At 44.0% G+C, this 18,467-nt stretch overlaps 1 protein-coding gene and 1 long non-coding RNA gene across 2 annotated transcripts; one reads left to right on the top strand and one right to left on the bottom strand.

The window, feature by feature from the left end:
• The first annotated feature begins 1,562 nt into the window (after nt 1–1,562).
• On the top strand, nt 1,563–9,105 carry LOC123063407 (uncharacterized). The gene is made up of 3 exons (XR_006430320.1): nt 1,563–1,966; nt 6,802–8,723; nt 8,871–9,105. It is a non-coding gene; the product is annotated as an uncharacterized lncRNA (long non-coding RNA).
• On the bottom strand, nt 2,098–9,788 carry LOC123063406 (ABC transporter G family member 53). The gene is made up of 23 exons (XM_044487173.1): nt 9,252–9,788; nt 8,797–8,885; nt 8,619–8,703; nt 8,340–8,499; nt 8,178–8,254; nt 7,992–8,045; nt 7,780–7,870; nt 7,400–7,701; nt 6,688–6,969; nt 6,272–6,588; nt 6,032–6,192; nt 5,778–5,881; nt 5,531–5,687; nt 5,324–5,440; nt 5,094–5,236; nt 4,641–4,973; nt 4,177–4,467; nt 3,982–4,065; nt 3,752–3,885; nt 3,399–3,626; nt 3,132–3,303; nt 2,655–2,909; nt 2,098–2,558 (listed from the first exon to the last, which is right to left on the bottom strand). The coding sequence occupies exons 1-23, from the start codon at nt 9,693–9,695 to the stop codon at nt 2,301–2,303; spliced, it is 4,338 nt and encodes a 1,445-aa protein (XP_044343108.1). The 5' UTR covers nt 9,696–9,788; the 3' UTR covers nt 2,098–2,300.
• Between the last annotated feature and the right edge of the window lie 8,679 nt (nt 9,789–18,467).

The following is an 18,467-nucleotide window of genomic DNA, read 5'->3' as shown; positions in this document are numbered from 1 at the left end:
ACAACCATCCGAGTGAATTCCTCATGTGATAACAAGTCATGCATCGTGAAAACCCAGTTTTTTGCGTCAAGGGACAAGTTGTCAAGCATTATCTCCACTGTTTCCTCCGAGCAAAGAGACCAGACACTTCTAGCCATTACACAATCTACCAGTGCATGCTTCCAATCATCTTGTGCCGAACAGAAGGCGCACACACTCGTCGTCGCCATATTACGATGATGCAACACCCCGGCTGTTGGGATTGTTTCATGACAAAGCCTCCACAAGAAAACTTTAATTTTGGATGGAACCTTGATGTGCCACAGAGAGGTCCAAGCTGATTCCTCTGTTGCCTCGTTCGAGTGTCCCCCTGCCGGCTGTAGTAATTCTTCTCCTTGTAATTTCGATTTCAGCAAAAGTTTGTACACTGACCGTACAGAAAAAAAACTCCTTTGTCATCTTCTCCCCATGCCCAAAAATCATCAACTCTTCTGATACACAGCGGTATCTTGACGATTGTATTAGCATCAAAAGGCAAGAAAACCGTGCATATCCTCTCTTCCATCCACCTTGCCGAGCTGTGGTGGATTAATTCATCAACTCTCTCCGGTCTCCATATGCGCCATATGTGAACGATGGTCAGGCCGTCGGCTATGCGCTGGGCCAGGCTCCACATCTTGTTGAGGGCCCCCTCTTGGATGGATTTACTTGACTAGCCCATGGGCAACATGCATGCCCGGGAGGGGGGGCCTAGACTTCGGGGGCCCGCCCTGTCCTCATCCTGATAGTGCGCCTAGCATTGTCGCAAAGTGTGTTGAAGTGTGTCTTCGTCGAATCTGGTTTTTGAGGATCTATTTGAATCCGGTATTTGTTCGTCTTCGTTTGAGTGTTTACAAGTTTGATTCTTCTGATGTACGATTTTTTTCATCGATAATGGTTGTTGCTCTGCTGCGTTGGTCTTACGAGGCCTTAGCAAAACGACTTACTACAACAAGGTTTGACCGGCTCCGGTGAGGGAGGAACGATGACGGTGGCGCGTCTTCAGCCCGCTTCAGTGTTTGTAGTCGTCGCTAGATGGTCCATAGACATGTGGTTGTAAATTTTATTATCTCTGTTGTTTTCTGTACTGTCATTGAATAGATTAAAAGTTTCTCGAAAAAAATAAAATAAAAAATTGTACCCCCGATGTTTTTTCTGAGCTTCTGAACGAGCCGCTTGCACTGCCTATTCTATTCTTCAGTTCAGAAATGCCAACTTACCAAACCTTCAAACATCCTGACATGTCGCGAACCAACCTACCGTTGGATGGTTAGAGAGATAATGATATCTCCAGCCCACCAGGGTTTAAGTCCTGATGCTCGCATTATTTTTTGATTTATTTTAGAATTTTTGGGGACACACTTTCAATTGGAGGATACGTTCCCGTCGACAACGAGTCGTCTATGGTGACTTTGTAAATTTTAAGATGACACGCCGGCTCAGTCTTTCGGAGGTGCTTATGGGTAGGGTGTGCGTGTGTGCGTTCATAAGGGTGAGTGTATGTACGAGCGCTTGTGTCTGTACTGATGTTAAAAAAAAAGACATCCTGACATGTCCCACCGAGAAGTGGAGGTGGAAGGGTGGAAGACGGCAACCATCGCGGCGAGGTCGACTCGTTCCAGCCCGCGCCGTACGGGCGGTCGCTGCCCAGCATCTCCACCACCTCCCGAGGGGCCGCGGCGACGCCGCCGCGGGTTTCCTCGCCCGGCTCCGCATCTATCCTGAATCGCGGTTTCGGCGGAGGGTGGGGGATCGACCCAGGATGAGGGAGTACCTCGGCATTAACTCCGAATCGGGGGAGGGAGAGAGGTTGGGTCGCCGGCGGGCGGCGGCTGCCTAAGCTATGATGCGTTCGAGGAGGGCAGCGGTGAGGAGATGCCTAGGATTGGGCGGGCGCTTGTGAAGAACAGGGAGGGAGACCAAGTAGAAGATTTTCGACAATTACTTGGTTAGTGCTGCAAATCAAATTCTCCCTTTATATTCCCAAAGGAGTAAGAAGCAGATGCTAGTTGAGATTTGATGATATTGTGTTAAACAGTTCTGTGAGATATTCATAGCTTCTTGACCAAATAGTTCGTCTGCCAAAAACACAATTCATTCAGTTTCAATTATAGCAAAACCTGAACTTGCTGTTGCGTTTCTAGGAGTTATCGGCTCGGCTGTACAATTGAAGTTCCACATCCTCAGATCTACCCGCTAGTATTAATTTTCACTTCACTACTATACAAACAACAATGACCTCGGATCAAACTCAGATGTATCTTCTTTGGTTAGTTGGTTACTCATCTCTTCTGCCAGTTGAATAGCTTGATTGAGAGTCCGAAGAGGAAAGCAAAGAGAACTGCAAACGAGGCAACCACCAGACTGACCGCCCACAGGAAGTCGTGATGGTAACCAAAGTAGCCCTCGACAAACTCGGACACGAGCATGCCATTGTCGAACCTCTCGGTAACGTCCCCGAACTGTGAAGCTACCAGACCATAGAGTGTCCACGAAACAGGGCAGAGCCAGTAATACCATCTCCACCATATTGGAATTCTCTGTAGAAAGAGTTAAAGTAGCCAATTAGAATGTATGTTAGGGAAAACAAGGAGCAAAGTCCGTTCACTGTTGATAACAGATACTAGTATACTTACAGTTCTTGGAATTATAAATCCCGAGAAAAGGTTCCACATGGTGTAGAATGCCGAGGAAACAACGGAAGCGATGTTGTAGTTTGGAGTCAGGCCCACCGTCATCATCCCGTAGAATGTGTAGTATGATAGGGTGAAGAACATGAAGAACAGGTACCAGAACAACTTCACAGCTGTCCACTCGAACCCAATCATGGCATACACTATGACGCCATATATTAAAGACTGAACAAAGATGTATGGAAGTTCTATTGCAACCTGCAAATGGAAATAGATGTTAAGCGACTTCTGTTCTTTTATTTCATTCCACTTTATAAGGGCATTGGTGCAACCATCATATCTTTTCTGTGAATAAAATCTGATCTTAAACATTTTAGCAAGGCCTCCTATGTGCATTCTTGCATCTGATTTGTATTCTTGTTTTTTTTAGCATATACATAAAGTGACCAAATAATAAAGTTTATGCGAAGTAAACTCTACCTGCCCCAATGCATATGGCAAAGGCGAGTACATGTGAGCCGCTCTTTCCCTATAAAAGACAGTGCGCTCAACAGCCACAACTGGCTGAACTGTCGCGGAATTCTGTACCCCCATGTACAAAACTGAGGCGTACATGGAACCCATGGCATTGAACAAGTCCTGTTGACTCTGCCTGCAAGAGTGAAATATCCCCGGTTAATTTCGATATGTGGGGACTGGAGTCAAACTGCAAGAGTGAAACTGCTTCGCTTTTGTATATATTAGTACCTTTTCCTGCCAATGCCCCAGAACATTGTTCCAAACAACAGTGCCATTACTACGGTGTAGAAGTACTTGACAGCAGTATATGGGGGATTTCTCCAATATGACTGACTTTGCTTCCACAGGCAAGCGAAACATTGTGTGAGGAAGGTCTGCGAGTACTGCGTTGGAAAGGATAGGTCATTTGAACCTTCAGGGGGTGTGCTTAGCTCCTTTATTAAATTTTTGTTCATCCTGAAACACAACCAAAATTGAAAAAATATTAAGATAAGGTCTTAAATCGAAAATAGAAATGTCCGCATTTTTTGAGTAATTGATTAGATTTTAAACTACGGACAATAATGCCACCAGAAACCTACCCATATAGTTCAGAATTCTTGTATACTTGGCTGAAGTTGATCCCAGTTATCTGTTCTTGTACTGCACTAGTCACTTCCAGCATCCATGTTGAAGGATTATAGCTGTCTTTAATCTTGCTCACACCTTCAATAGCCTTGGTAGAATCAAAGCGAAGCAGTTAAATGACATGTTTGTTCAGTATAAAACTGCATATGGAAACATACAATACGTTTTCTCTCTCTCAACTCACCTCAAAATATTTAATCAATTCACACGAATGGCGTCCCAGTGGACCTACATAAATCTCTTCACCTCCTCGTTTCATCAGGAAGAGCTGCATAGACACGTATGAACATATATGATATAGTTGTTAAAAGTGTCTGCAGACATAGTTAACTGCCAATGTGTTGTTCTGCCTTATCTTCTATAAAAAAGGTTTTAGTACCTCATCAAAAGATTCAAATATGTCGATGCTTGGTTGGTGAATTGTGCAAACTACTGTCCTTCCTGTATCCACTGTATTCCTTATTGTCCTCATGACAATGGCTGCAGCTCTTGCATCAAGTCCAGATGTCGGTTCATCCATGAAAATGATAGAAGGGTTAGCTACCAGCTCCACTGCAATTGTTAATCTTTTCCTTTGCTCAGTTGATAATCCAGTCACACCAGGTAGTCCAACCAATGAATCTTTTAAGGGGGAAAGCTCCACAAGCTCCATGACCTCATCGATGAACATCTGTGTACCAGGTGATGCGATGAATTAGTTAGTACAGAACACAATTAAATAATAAACTGTATAAAAAGGAGAAAAGACTGATTAATTAATCTCATCGCGTTCTTTTATGATATATGCTTATTATGTGATGTATTACTATTCAAATTATAGTAGAGTCTTTGTTCTTTGCAAACCTTTCTTGTTGAGGAATCAACATCAGCTGGTAATCGTAGCCATGCAGAGAATGCAAGGGACTCGTAGACGGTCACATTTGGTGAATGGATATCATTCTGCTCACAGTATCCTGACACACGAGCAAAAGTTTCTTGCTTCTTTGGGTAGCCAGATATTGTAATGTTGCCTTCTACGTATCCACTGGTCTTCCTCCCAGCCAGCACATCCATCAGTGTGGTCTTACCGGCACCACTGACACCCATGAGAGCTGTAAGCACACCTGGCCTAAATGAACCACTGATACCCTTCAATAGTTCCAATCGGTCCTCTTTCACACCTTGTGCTTTGACTTCCTGCATTTTATCGGATAAGCCATTAGGTATGATGGTATATACATAGGTCAATTTGCACAGTGAGCATGCATATGTAGGAAATATTGTAATTTTAATAGTATTTCCATTAAAAAAGAATACCTCTGGCATGTCTACACTGTATCTTATATCTTCGAATGTGAGGGAGAGAGGTGTAAAAGGGAGGATCATTCCTTTCTTGCTGGGACAAGAATTCACTGTTGCGTTGTTTGAAGTTGATTCACCGTTGCTCTCATCTGCAGTATCTGATGGACATAATCATGGGATTAATTTTAAATCCATTATATTGCATATCATATTTTGATTGATGAATGTAAAAACAAGTGCTTTACCGAGTGTTGTTGTATTTTTATGCTCTCCTGATGTTTCTTCCAGGATTTCACCAGTTAAATTAGCCTGTTTTATCTTCATCGTTTCCTCAGATATTGTTTGCTGACTGCTGTCAAATGCTGCAGAGCAAAATGTATAAGATTAAAAATAGACCTCCAATTGTAAGGACCCTTTCTATTGGGACCTAAATACAAGTTATTGTAACTCACGTTTGAGAAATGTTAGGCAGATGGTGTAGAGGGCATTGAATAGCAGCACATATCCGAGCAATGCACCAACACCAATCCAATACCATTTTGCCTCAGTAAACATTCCACGAGATTCCAGAACTAGTCTTCCAAGTGATTCTTTGAAACCGGGGATTGTCTGTAATATAGCAGTAATAATATGATTTAATCTACCATTTTCAGTTAGATGATTATTTATTCATTTCTGAATAATTTATGAAGTCCTTACCTTGTTCCAGCTGTCACCTAGGAATTCATTTACTGATATGGCATTTTGTGCATACATCAGCGGTGATATCCAGTACCCCCATATCCACCATTTCTTCACATTCTCTGTTAAAACAAAGCAACAGTTTAATTTCCAATTCTCATACAAAGCATCACATTTAATGTGCCAATAGCAACTGCACTTAGGCAATTTGATCGAAGCATTCTTTGCTTGCTATCTCAAACATGGTGTTTTAGGCTGGTATTATTGCATACCTCTTGACAGGACGAATCCGCCTGTAAGCATACAGATTAGTAAGAAGAATGAACCAATGGTGTTTGCAACAATTTGATTCCTTGCAAGACCAGCAATGAAGCGGAAGAGGCCAGATGCTGTCTCACTCATTACTAACAGGAGCAGGAACTGCATAAAAAGTCTGCAGTAATTCATTACTTTTGTTAGCTTCTGCAAAACATTCATAAAAAAAATTATGGTAGCAATATTAGTTTCCTTACCTCTCTACATTGGGATCAAATCCGATGACGTAGTATGTTATGAAGACCCATATTGATGCATTCAGCAAGGAGAGGGGTGTTTTAATGATCCATGAGGGCAAGGAGTACGTCCATGCTGGAAAGAAAAGGAGATCCCTTTGTTTGAAGAACACAGGGAGCTTTGCAACAGTTAGGCCCACTTCTGCCAACCCATTGAACATGATCATCACGATCCCAAAGAACAGTGCACCCATGTATATCCCTCCGTTTGTTATCGAGTCATGATGCATATTTGTCCGAAGAAAGACCGTCATTGTAATGATTGCCATAAGCGTCAACTGAACAATAAAGAGATATAGCATGATAAGATACTTTTAACTTCGAACTTCTGCAGATTATAATCATACTGAAAATAAAATTTAGTTTTTTGGAATCACCTGAGTTGCCTTGAATATATACACAAAGGAGTTTCTTCTCATGAGCAACATCTCTCTGTTGATGTTAGCTTTAAGCAGTTCTTTCATGCTGGCACCATATTTTGATGTTTTCAGGGCAGCAGGATGGCTCCTGCTCTTGTTAAATGGGACAGCCAACTCACTTCTTATAGCCTGACCAACATGGAAAGATTGAAATGCCTCTGCAAAGTTTTTAACAGGAACATATTGGTATGTCTCGTCACTGTGTATCCAGTATTGTCTCTGATCTTTCCTTGATGTAACCTACATACCACATTTCAATTTGTCAGTCCACTTCAGCATTGTAGCCAGTTATGATCCTAGCATTAGAAAATCTCTGACTTTGGGACAGAGATTTGTACAAATATGTTTTTTCCTCAAGCATACGATGTACTCCCTCCGTCCCATACTAGTTGTCATTGAAACGGATGTAACTAACACTGAAATACATCTTGATACCATTTCAATGACAATTAATATGGGACAGAGGTAGTACGAAATACTACTTTGTATGCTTTGGGACAGAGTAAAATATGTTGATGCTCTGTCTGTTGCACTCGTCAACAAACTTGGAATCAAAACATTCCTAGATATTTCTAGTTTTGTATTTCAAAGGTATTTGAACATTTCAGGGTTTTATAGTAGCAAATGCATAATTGCAGAAAGCTTGACAGAACATAACAATGAAACTCACCTCCTGCAAGAAGTCTGCCACGCCTTTTCTCTCAGGACATCTGAAACCCGCTGATTCAAAGAACTCGAGCACTTGTTCACGGGGGCCATTGTAGACAACCTGACCGTCTGAGAGGAGAATTATATCGTCAAACAGTTCATATGTCTCAGGTGCTGGTTGCAGCAAGGAAATAACTGCTGTTCCACCAAGAGTGTGAATAGTTTGCCGGATGGAGTTCACAATCTGGAAGGTAGTCGAACTGTCAAGTCCAGTTGATATCTCGTCCATGAAAAGGGCTCGTCCTGGCGTGACGAGCATCTCCGCTGCAGATGGGATGGGTGCGTTAGATACTTGGATCGTACAGGACACATGGTATTTTACTTACTCCCTTGATGAATCACCTGTGGTCACTCTCTTTTTTTGCCCTCCTGATATTCCTCTCAACATGTTATTTCCTACGATTGTGTCGGCACACATATCCAATCCCAGGATCTTCAGTGGTTGAAAAGGAAAAAAAAATAAAGAATCAGTAACATAAACACATTTTCATATTCTATCAGTCCCTTTGAACTTAGGTGGAGAGTTTGCGTATATGTTGCTAGTTTGCATGCACCTTTAGTATGTGATTCGTGACCACCTCAGCTTTCTGTTCTCCTGTTGCAGCAGCCTATATAAACAAAATGAGAGATTAATTAGACATGTGTCAAAACTTTTTGAAACATCCAGATGGTCAAAACAGCTAGAGCTTATATAGCTCAAGGCTTAATGAATGACTTGTGATTTAAGAACTGCACCGAACCTTCAAGTAGACGTCTATTTCTGGATCTGGTTTGATATTTGCTTCCTTTTCTCTCCTCGATAGCTCCATTAGAAGATCTAGTCATTTTGCAGAAAATGTAAGTTTCTCAGCGTGTACTGCTACTTATTTTTAAGTACTACTACTTGTTTTTCCCGTTCTTACCAAAGCGGTGACCACTTCCTTGACATTTTGCAGAGAAATTGACTGTCTCACGAACCGTCAGTTCGCCGATATGCAGGTCGTTTTGGCTCACATAAGCTGCCGACCTCCGGGGCACAAACTCGTCCATCGTGTGCCCGTTGTATGTTATTTTGCCTGACATCTTTTGGGTTTCTTCATATAAGTATATATACTTGGCAGGTGTAATCATGATATACCGAAGGGTGAAACGATCAACCTACTTATTTGTAATGAGAAGAAGAAGAACAAAGAATTAGTTACCTCGAGGCTTGAAGGGAGTGTTCCCGCCAACGCCAGGAGTAGCGTGGTTTTTCCGGCACCAGGAGGACCCAAAAGCAAGGTCATCCTAGCAAGAGCAGGGATGAGGTAAACGTAAATAATACACCCAATGAAGATGATTTGCAAACTCGTAGTAATATATGCTGGGAATTTAATTTACCTGTGAGGCTTGATGGTCCCGCTGACATTGTGAAGGACTGATATCTTCTGCTTCCTATTTGGTGTAATGTGCAGAGAATTTGCCATTCCCTGTTTGAAGTCGATTAGGCCATGTCAATCGGCCGGTGTGCATACCACATAATAGAGAAACGAAAATCTAAGGTCATGTGAGCATCCTCGACGTCTACCGACTAGCTCCTGACATTGTGTTGTTCCAGTGGTCGTTGGGTGTACTTGTAATCATCTTGATATTAATACTTTTTGTGAGAAAAGATATTAACATATATATATATATTTTTTTATCAAAAAAGTAGGCGTGGCCTGATTTGGCATACAGACCATTATTTCTCATGTCAAAGATAAGTCAATTATTCTATGTTGATGTCGGGGGTTTAGGGTTTTATGAGGAAAACATAGAGAAGAAAGCATATGGTAGAATTTTCAGTATATACGTACCTCGAGTACATTGGCGTAGGTATGCAGGATGGTGGGCAGGCCCCGGCTCCCCACGTACGCCTCGGCCTCCACGCAGAGGTTCTCGTACCTAACCTCGATTGTCGGCAGCTCGATCCCGACCCGGTCGACGCGCTCCTTGAACCGGGCGAGGAACCGGCCGTGGTCGTCGGCGACGCTGGCGACGCGCCGGAGCAGCGCGGCCCGCTCGCCGGCGCCGAGCCTGCCGACGTCGACGGCCCTGACGCCGTCGTCCCGCCCCGGGAAGTGGTCGAGCACCGCCGTCCGGGCGCGGTCGCGGGTGGGCAGCCGCTCCAGCGCCGCCCACCGCAGCGCCTCCTCGTCGTCGTGCTCGTCCGCGCGGTGGGACGACCGGGAGAAGGCGTTCGAGCTCCCGCCCCGCCGCAGGCCCCCGAACCCGCGGTGGATCTCGCCGGCGTCGTCCATGGTCTAGTTCCGCCGCCGCCGCCGTAGGTTGGCACGTAACTGGGAGTTCGATCACGGCGGCATGCAGAGGGTTATATGGGAAGCGGTTTGGGTGGCCAGCTGGGCGCAACGACTTGTAGTAATCTGGAAAGGAAACCGGCACGGGCTGTGTTGGGTCTGTAGTAGTAGTAGTATCTGCGAACGGTTTCCATGACTTTCCTTTTTCCAGCTCGGTCGTTGTGGTCGACCCCGAGAGGAGCGCGTCAGTAGCACAGATCAGCTCCAGGTAACTACGTAGGCGTCAAGCAACTCGCAGATTGGGTGAACAGCCACCGGCCAGGCTTACAACCAACGTGCATGCCAAAATAAGCTAAGAACCGCAGCACTCGCAGAAGAAACCTCACACGGCTGTGCACATACATTCAGGCGAGGCAAACAGCCTGCAGTCTGGGAGCATGTAGCTCAAGTTTTATTTCCATTAGGTAGGTATTGGATATGATGCACTTGAATGCTGGTCGTGGTTTCGTATTCTTTTTCTTTTTTCTTTCAAGAAAACTTCCGATCCGCGTCATCATCCCTCTTTCACCGGAGTCAGGACCTTGTTGTAGTAGACATTCGGAAAATCGCCGTGTTATGCAACCTCCATACAGCTGCCTCCTCTCCAAAATAATACTATTAGGGCTCCTCTGCCTCCCACCTACGCCGGCGCCAGTCCGCCTCGTCTCCTATGGCCTTAGAGCCATGAGTACACAGTGGATCCCTGCCTTTGTCGGTCGGAGGGCTCCATTCTTAGATGTTTCTTCGAGCTTAGTTACGATTTTGTATCCTGCTCAGAAAGACGAGGCGGCGGCGGCTCCCTGGAGATGGAATAACGTTCTCCCCTCGTAGCCCACGTTCCGGTGGTGCGTCTAGCATCGCCGACGGAGGTGTGAAGGTGTGTCTCCGGCGGATCTTTCTTCGTTGGATTTGCTTGGATCTGGTTGTCGTTCTTCGTTTGTGTATCTTTAGGTTGGATCCTTCCAATCTATGCTACTCTTCATCGGTGCCAGTTGTTGTTCTGATGCATTGGTCCTATGTGGCCTTAGCACAACGGCTTCCTGATTGCATCTAAAACAAGTATTGCCGGGCTCCGGCAAGGAAGGGGCAATGACAACGGCGCGCCTTCGGCTCACTTCAGTGCTTGTAGTCGTCGCTAGGTGGTCTACGAATTTGGATATAATTTTTATTATTTCTCGTGTTTGTTGTACGGCCATGATTGAAAATAAATAGATCGGTAATTTTCTCAAAAAAAAGGGAAGTTTTCATGCTAAGACCCTATAGGACCAGCACACCAAAACAACAACCGTCACCGATGAAGAGTAGCGTAGATCGGAAGGATCAAACCAAACGACAACCAGATCCGAGCAAATCCACCAAAGACAAATCCGCCGGAGACACACCTCCACACATGCACCGGCGATGCGAGATGCACCACCGAAACCGGGCTGGGCGGGGAGAAGCTTATTCTATCTTCAAAGAGCCATCGCCGTTTAGCCTTCCTGAACAAGACACAAACCTAAACAGGCACAAAAAGACACCTAAAAACAGAGTTGGAGCCCTCCGACCAGTAAGAACCGAGATTCACCATGCCTCCATGACCTAAGACCACAGTAGATCGGTAGACCTACGGTGGTGTCGACAGGACACGAGCAACCCAGCCGCCTTCGAGTTGCTAGGGAAGGAGTTTTGTCGTGGTTTCGTTTTCAATGAAAAGGAACCGGGGGTGTGCTTCTTGCGTGGCGCCATGTCTAAAAGGCTTTACTCCCCACTGCAACACTTTTTAATTGCCAATTTTCTCCGCAAAAGCGACCACTAATGAATCCAATACCCAATCATTTGCATTGCAACAGAAGTTTCTCTGTCTAAAACACGCCTCATCATGCGTGTTCCAAAGCAAATTTCAAAACACTCCAGATGAAGCATCCCAATGGGAAGGATAAAAACACATGATCAATCGCGTCTCCTGCACACGGTATTAGCACAATGCATTCCCAATTCATCCTCTTTTAACTAAACATTATCTTGTCGGGATACTTCTATGTACCACCAGCCAAGCAAAAGTCTTAATTTTAAGAGGGTCTTGATTCTACACAAAAACATATCACTTATGTGGAAAATGCACGTCACAACATATCAGCCAAGTATAAAGGAATCCAACCCAAAACACCCCATTTGCAGTTAGGTTCGACCTAACAAAATAATTACCTGGCAAAATGTGGATACTACCACACTTTTGCATCAATTTTTGCCATTGTTCCAAGCCCCCCCCCCCCCCCCCCACACACACACACAGAGAAATACAAAAAGTCCTTCTAAACAACACAGACCTATCTCCATAATCAAATACATCTGTCACCAAAATCTCTTGATCAAAGCAAATATTGAACAAAAGAAAGATAGGTATCATTTAAAGGTGTTGTCTCTATCCATACATCACGTGAAAACCTAGTCATACGCCCATTGCCAGTAATTCTAGTGCAATTGGCATAATATTTATCCCTAATTTTGAGCAAGCGAGCAAGGCAGACCAAAACTAAGAATCTCATGTTCTATGCTTTAGTCCAGTCACACACTTGTACCTCAAATATCTAGCAAGAAGCAAGCTTTGCCAAATCCCTTCACTAGTTCTTTATGTTTGGGCATGTTCCATTTTCCACAGCCACGTGCCCAAATCAGGCCGGTTCACAACTATCAAATCCCCCCCCCCCCCCCCCCCCCTCAATGTTCTTGTTCTTTAAGTTTACAGATTTTATCCCAAGTTACTAGATGATATTTGCTCACCCCTTCTTCATCCTGCCGAAACATCCTTGCTCTAAAGCAATTAAATATTTTCTCAACTTTGATAGGGAGCTCATAAAAACATAACATATAAAGAGGTAAAGTACTCGAGCAAGAGTTAATTAAAATAAGCATGCCCCAATATGATGGCAACCTCCCATAACAATATCCCAATCTATTTTCAAACTTGTTCTCCACCTCCTTCCAATCCCTGTTTCTCAATCTCATCTCATTCACAGGCATGCCCATGTATGTAATAGGCATCTCTCCAACTTTACAAGCGAAAATATCACTATAAAGCTTACCCCTTTTCTTAGCATCCTCGAAACAAAACAGCTGCTCTTGTGAAAATTAATTTTCAACCCCAACATTTGTTCAAACACATAAAGTATAAACTTCAAAGTTCTGTGCTTTCTAAATCATCGTCTAACAACAAAGTCGCATCATCCACATATTGAAGGAGATTAACCCCTGCTCCCCTTTCAATAACATCCAACATCACACCATTTGATTAAACATTCCTTGTTAACATTTCATTATAATTGGCAGAGCCTCGGCAGATAAGTCAAACAACAAGGGAGACGTGGGATCCCCATGCATTAACCCTTTAGAAGCAGGGAAGTAAGGCTCAAAACTATCATTTACCCTAACATTCACTTTTTTCCTCTCATAATGCTCATCATCGAGTCATACCACTTAGTAGGAAACCTTTTCAATTGCAACATTTGATATACAACACGCCATTTTATTTTATCACACACCTTTTCAAAATCTACTTTAAAAAGCATAGCATATGGCTTACCATGATGAACAGAGTTCAAGGTTTCATGCAACACTAAAACTTCTTCCATAATATTCCTATTTTCTAGCAAAGTTCTATGTGTAGGGAAAATCACGGCTCCAACCACACTAGCAATTATACTAATTAGTATTTTTGTTTAAAAATAATGCTTGCATTGAGAAGTCAAATAGGTCTAAAGTTCTGAATTGTATTAGCACCCTTCATCTTGGTAATCAAATAAATCAATCCATAATTGAGCATCTCAGTTTGCAGAGCGTCAGTGTAAGTGTTTGATGCAACACATACACATATTTGCACTTTCTCTGTGTGACACAAGGCCTTTCACTTTGCTTTCAGACAGGCATCAACCGGCTGACCTTTGGTAAGGATCGGGCCCAGACGCCTGACTAGGACACGCTTGTTCTTGGATCTTGCCTCTTAATCATTTCCTTTGCCTCTTCGCCCCATGACTCCCTGACATCTCCACCGTGTGCAGTGCAGTTACGACGATGAGCTTGTTGTAGTAGTGGTAGTCTTTTCCAGCACATGCGCCCCTGTTGTAATGCAGGCAATTGAACTTGCAACTGCAGTGTCATTCCTTCGCATCCATCGTGCGAAGTCGCTTCCTCATCAACCCCACTCAACAGTCCTTGAAGCACCGACGGTGTCTCCCTGAAGCATCAGTTGTCATAATTTGCAACAACTACTACTCTGGTGTCGTGCACCAATGATGTGCTCACTGCCCAAGAACTAGCAGTGGTTGTCTTGCACCGATCCCCACAAACGGACCATAGACCATGTTCAATAAATGGAACCCATTAGCTGTCTACTCTTCAGTTGGGCAGTAAGGGTCGGAGAAGGGCACTCACTCATTCGTAAAATTAGCATTTTAAAGCTTAAGATCAAAGATTCAAGTGGGAAAAGGGGAGAGTTTGTAGTTGGATTCCTCGAAACCACAAGAATCCTAAAAATGGGAATCCAACTTTGTAACTTCTTGTGTTGAGAGTTTGAGAAGAGGTGCACTTTGGAGAAAGTGAAAATCTCCATTTCACCTTTTAGATATCGTGAAAAATAATGCACGAGAAGATCATGCAACACCCAATCATCGTCTTCGCCACATGTCACAGCATCCCCCGCGTGCAACTTGGCAATGATGGTTGAGGGTTGTAGCAGTTGGGTGCATCGGTGATTCAAGGGGTTGTTGACCGCGCGAAGAAACACTTGGAGTGGCAGTGGCGTAGCGGCGTCTGGCAATAGTGGGTGTCGTCGTGCTGGGGAGGGGAAAGGGGAGGGGAGGTGAAAGACAAGAAAGAAAGATATGAAACCACGCATGGTACTTTGGGGAAGGATGAGGTGGAGACACGTGTGGGTCCATGAATATGAGGGATGAGGAGGTGAGCGACGCGAGCGTAATTTCAGCCGGCTAGGTTTAGGACTTTCCTTTTTTCTTGGATGCAAAACAGGAGTTTTGAATTTGAACCTATGGACCGCCTTTCAACTAGATTGATAACCACATTCATCATAGTAGAACATGTACTTCCATCGGCCTAATCAGACCCTACACATAGACTCTAGCAACGTCAAACCCTATTTGCTCCTCACAACATGTGTCCCGCCGGTGACACTTAGCTAATGATATTCGTCGACTTTTAGATCAACATGTGTCGGTCTGATGTTTGTATGGTAATACAAATTATGAGGTGGTTAAAATTAAACTGTAAAGCATGGGAATAGGAGGAAACATCTCATTTAGTGAATGTAGAGAAATGTCTATTAGTGAATGATAGTAGTTATGACAAGACTGTGATATCACTATTGTCAACTACTCCCTCTGTCCCATAATATAAGAACGTTTTTGACACTACACTAGTGTAAAAACGCTCTTATATTATGGGATGGAGGGAGTAGTATATTGTTGAAGGATGTGTCTAGGTTAGATCTCAATCGACTGAGACCTTAGGTGTGCTGGTAATATTAGTGTTTCTTGTAAGAGAGTTTGTGGTGAGAGGGTTGAGGCAGTGCTGGACATAGATGGTTCTATCTGTCATGTTACTGAGGTAGTGGATGGGGGGAAGAGGTGCTACAGGATAGGAGGAGGGAATCTGTACGAGAGGAAAAAGAGGTGGGTGACCCAACTAAGGAAGCTACCGGCCTTGGGGCTACCGGTCAACTGACGGGCGCGTTTGATGACGTCTGTCATGAGACACGAAAATGATGAGCTGGAACTGTCGAGGCTTGGGTCAGCTTCGGATAGTCCAAGAACTTGTGTGTCTCTCAAAGATGCATCGACCCAATGTTATCCTTCTTTCTGAAACTAGACAAAACAAAAAGTATGTTGAGAGTTTGCGTTATCGATTGGGCTTGAAATATGTTTATATTGTTTCTGTACAAGGAAAAGGTGGGGGCTTGGCAGTTTTTTGGGATGAGAAATATTCTCTTGAACTAAATAAGTTTGGTGATCATTTTATTGACATGTACATCAGCAATGGAGATGGATCTAAATGGAGATGTACCTTCGTTTACGGGGAACCAAAGGCGAGCCAAAGGTACATTATGTGGGATCTTTTGAGGCGGATAAAACCTCTTGGCATGGGTCCTTGGTTTTATGGTGGGTGACTTTAACGAGGCTATGTGGCAAAATGAGCACTTTTCTCGTCATAAGAGGTCAAATAGACTCATGGATAATTTTCGTGAAGTCCTTTCGGAATGTAATTTATTTGATTTGGGTTTCCAAGGCGTCCCATGGACTTATAATAATAAGCAAGAAGGTGACAAAAATGTCAAGGTGCGTCTTGATCGCGCGGTGGCTTGCCCTCAATGGTCTTTGTTATTCCCTTGTTGTAAGGTATCGCACATTCTGAGCTCAAGATCAGACCATTGTCCTATTATTATTCATCTGCTGGGAGATCCCAAAGTTGGTAAAATTACAAAGCACTTGAGGTATGAATCATACTGGGAGAGGGAAGGGATGGTGTTGGATGATCAAGTTAAGTCCTGCTGGACTAAAGGGATTCATGTGGAAGATTTGGGGGATGTTGCGAATAATCTAGATAGAGTTATGAAATCTCTACATGGGTGGAGTCGAGTTCATATTGGTTATCTTCCTAAAAAACTCGAGTATGCTCGTAAAAGGTTAAATGTACTTTTCTCGTCTGATAATCAGTGTGCTATTTTGGAGAGGAATAAGATTCTCAATGAGATGGATGAATTACTGTTAAAGGAAGAGATTATGTGGAAGCAAAGATCGTGCCTTGATAAAATGAGATGGGGAGATCGGAATACAAATTTCTTTCGTCGGAAGGCTTCTTGGAGAGCAAAAAAGAATAATATTTCTTCTCTCAGGAAGGACGATGGTTCGCTTACAGAAAATGTGGAAGAAATTCAAGGTATTGCTAATTCCTTCTTTAAGCAATTGTATATTTTTGATGCCATGGTTGACCCGACTATTATTATACCGCTTGTGAGACCTCTTGTTAGTGATGATATGAATGATGAGTTATGCAAACCTTTCACTGAGCAAGAAATTAGTGACGCCGTTTTCCAAATTGGGCCTTTAAAAGCTCCGGGTCCGGATGGCTTTCCGGCTAGATTCTTCCAACGTAATTGGGGATTGATTAAGAATGATATTGTCCGAGCAGTGCAACAATTTTTTACTTCTGGAAGGATGCCAGATGGGGTCAATGACACGTCTATTGTTCTTATTCCTAAAGTGAAGAATCCACAGTCAATGAAAGATTTTCGGCCAATCAGTCTATGCAATGTTATTTACAAGATTATTTCCAAATGCCTTGTTAATAGACTGATACCCCTATTGGATGGTATGATCTCCCCTTCTCAAAGTGTGTTCATTCCAGGCAGGTTAATTTCTGATAATGCTCTTATAGCTTTTGAATGCATGCATTCTTTGAGTACGTTAAAAGATCAAAGGGGGGAGTTTTGCGCTTACAAGCTCGATCTTGCTAAGGCATATGTTCGGGTGGATTGACATTTTTTGAGGAGTATGCTTGGCACATTGGGCTTTGCACCTATGTGGATTAATTGGATTATGACATGTGTTATGAATGTGAAGTTTGTTGTGCGTTTGAATGGGCAGCTGTTGGAGACGTTCTCCCCCTCTTGTGGACTAAGGCAAGGTGATCCGTTATCCCCATACTTGTTCTTGTTTGTGGCAGAAGCACTTTCGTTGTTGCTCCAGAATGCTTGTGTGAATGGTACCCTCAAGGATTTCAGGCTGAACAAAAATGCTCCAGGTATCTCTCATTTATTATTTGTTGGGTTTCGTAGTAATTTCAAAAAATTTCCTACGCACACGCAAGATCATGTGATGCATAGCAACGAGAGGGGAGAGTGTTGTCTATGTACCCAACGCAGACCGACTGCGGAAGCGCTGACACGACGTAGAGGAAGTAGTCGTACGTCTTCACGATCCAACCGATCAAGCACCGAAACTACGGCACCTCCGAGTTCGAGCACACGTTCAGCTTGATGACGATCCCCGGACTCCGATCCAGCAAAGTGTCGGGGAAGAGTTCCATCAGCACGACGGCGTGGTGACGATCTTGATGAACTATAGCAGCAGGGCTTCGCCTAAACTCCGCTACAGTATTATCGAGGAATATGGTGGCAGGGGGCACCGCACACGGCTAAGGAATAGATCACGTGGATCAACTTGTGTCTAGAGGTGCCCCTGCCTCCGTATATAAAGGAGCCAAGGGGGAGAGGTGCGCCGGCCAGGAGGAGGGCGCAGGAGGAGTCCTACTCCTACCGGGAGTAGGACTCCCCCCCCCCAATCCTATTCCAACTAGGATTCCCAAGGGGGAAAGAGGGAGAGGGGTGGCCGGCCACCTCTCCTAGTCCTAATAGGACTAGGGGAGGGGGGAGGCGCGCAGCCACCTATGGGCAGCCCCTTTCACCTTTCCACTAAGGCCCATAAGGCCCATATGGCTCCCGGGGGGTTCCGGTAACCTCCCGGTAACCCGGTAAAATCCCGATTTCACCCGGAACACTTCCGATATCCAAACATAGGCTTCCAATATATCAATCTTTACGTCTCGACCATTTCGAGACTCCTCGTCATGTCCGTGATCACATCCGGGACTCCGAACAACCTTCGGTACATCAAAATGCATAAACTCATAATATAACTGTCATCGTAACCTTAAGCGTGCGGACCCTACGGGTTCGAGAACAATGTA

The sequence above is a fragment of the Triticum aestivum genome, chromosome 3A (genome assembly GCF_018294505.1).
Source record: "Triticum aestivum cultivar Chinese Spring chromosome 3A, IWGSC CS RefSeq v2.1, whole genome shotgun sequence".
NCBI classification, from domain to species: domain Eukaryota; kingdom Viridiplantae; phylum Streptophyta; class Magnoliopsida; order Poales; family Poaceae; genus Triticum; species Triticum aestivum.
The sequence above is the reverse complement of the archived record's forward strand: the minus strand, read 5'-3'. Positions and strand labels throughout refer to the sequence as shown.

Coding starts and splice junctions, on each gene's coding strand:
- LOC123063406 (XM_044487173.1), bottom strand. CDS start 9,695: ATGGACGACGCCGGCGAGATCCACCGCGGGTTCGGGGGCCTGCGGCGG. Junction 8,704..8,796: donor GGGACCATCAAGCCTCACAG/GTAAATTAAATT, acceptor TGCTCTTGCTAG/GATGACCTTGCTTTTGGGTC. Junction 3,627..3,751: donor AAGAATTCTGAACTATATGG/GTAGGTTTCTGG, acceptor GTTGTGTTTCAG/GATGAACAAAAATTTAATAA.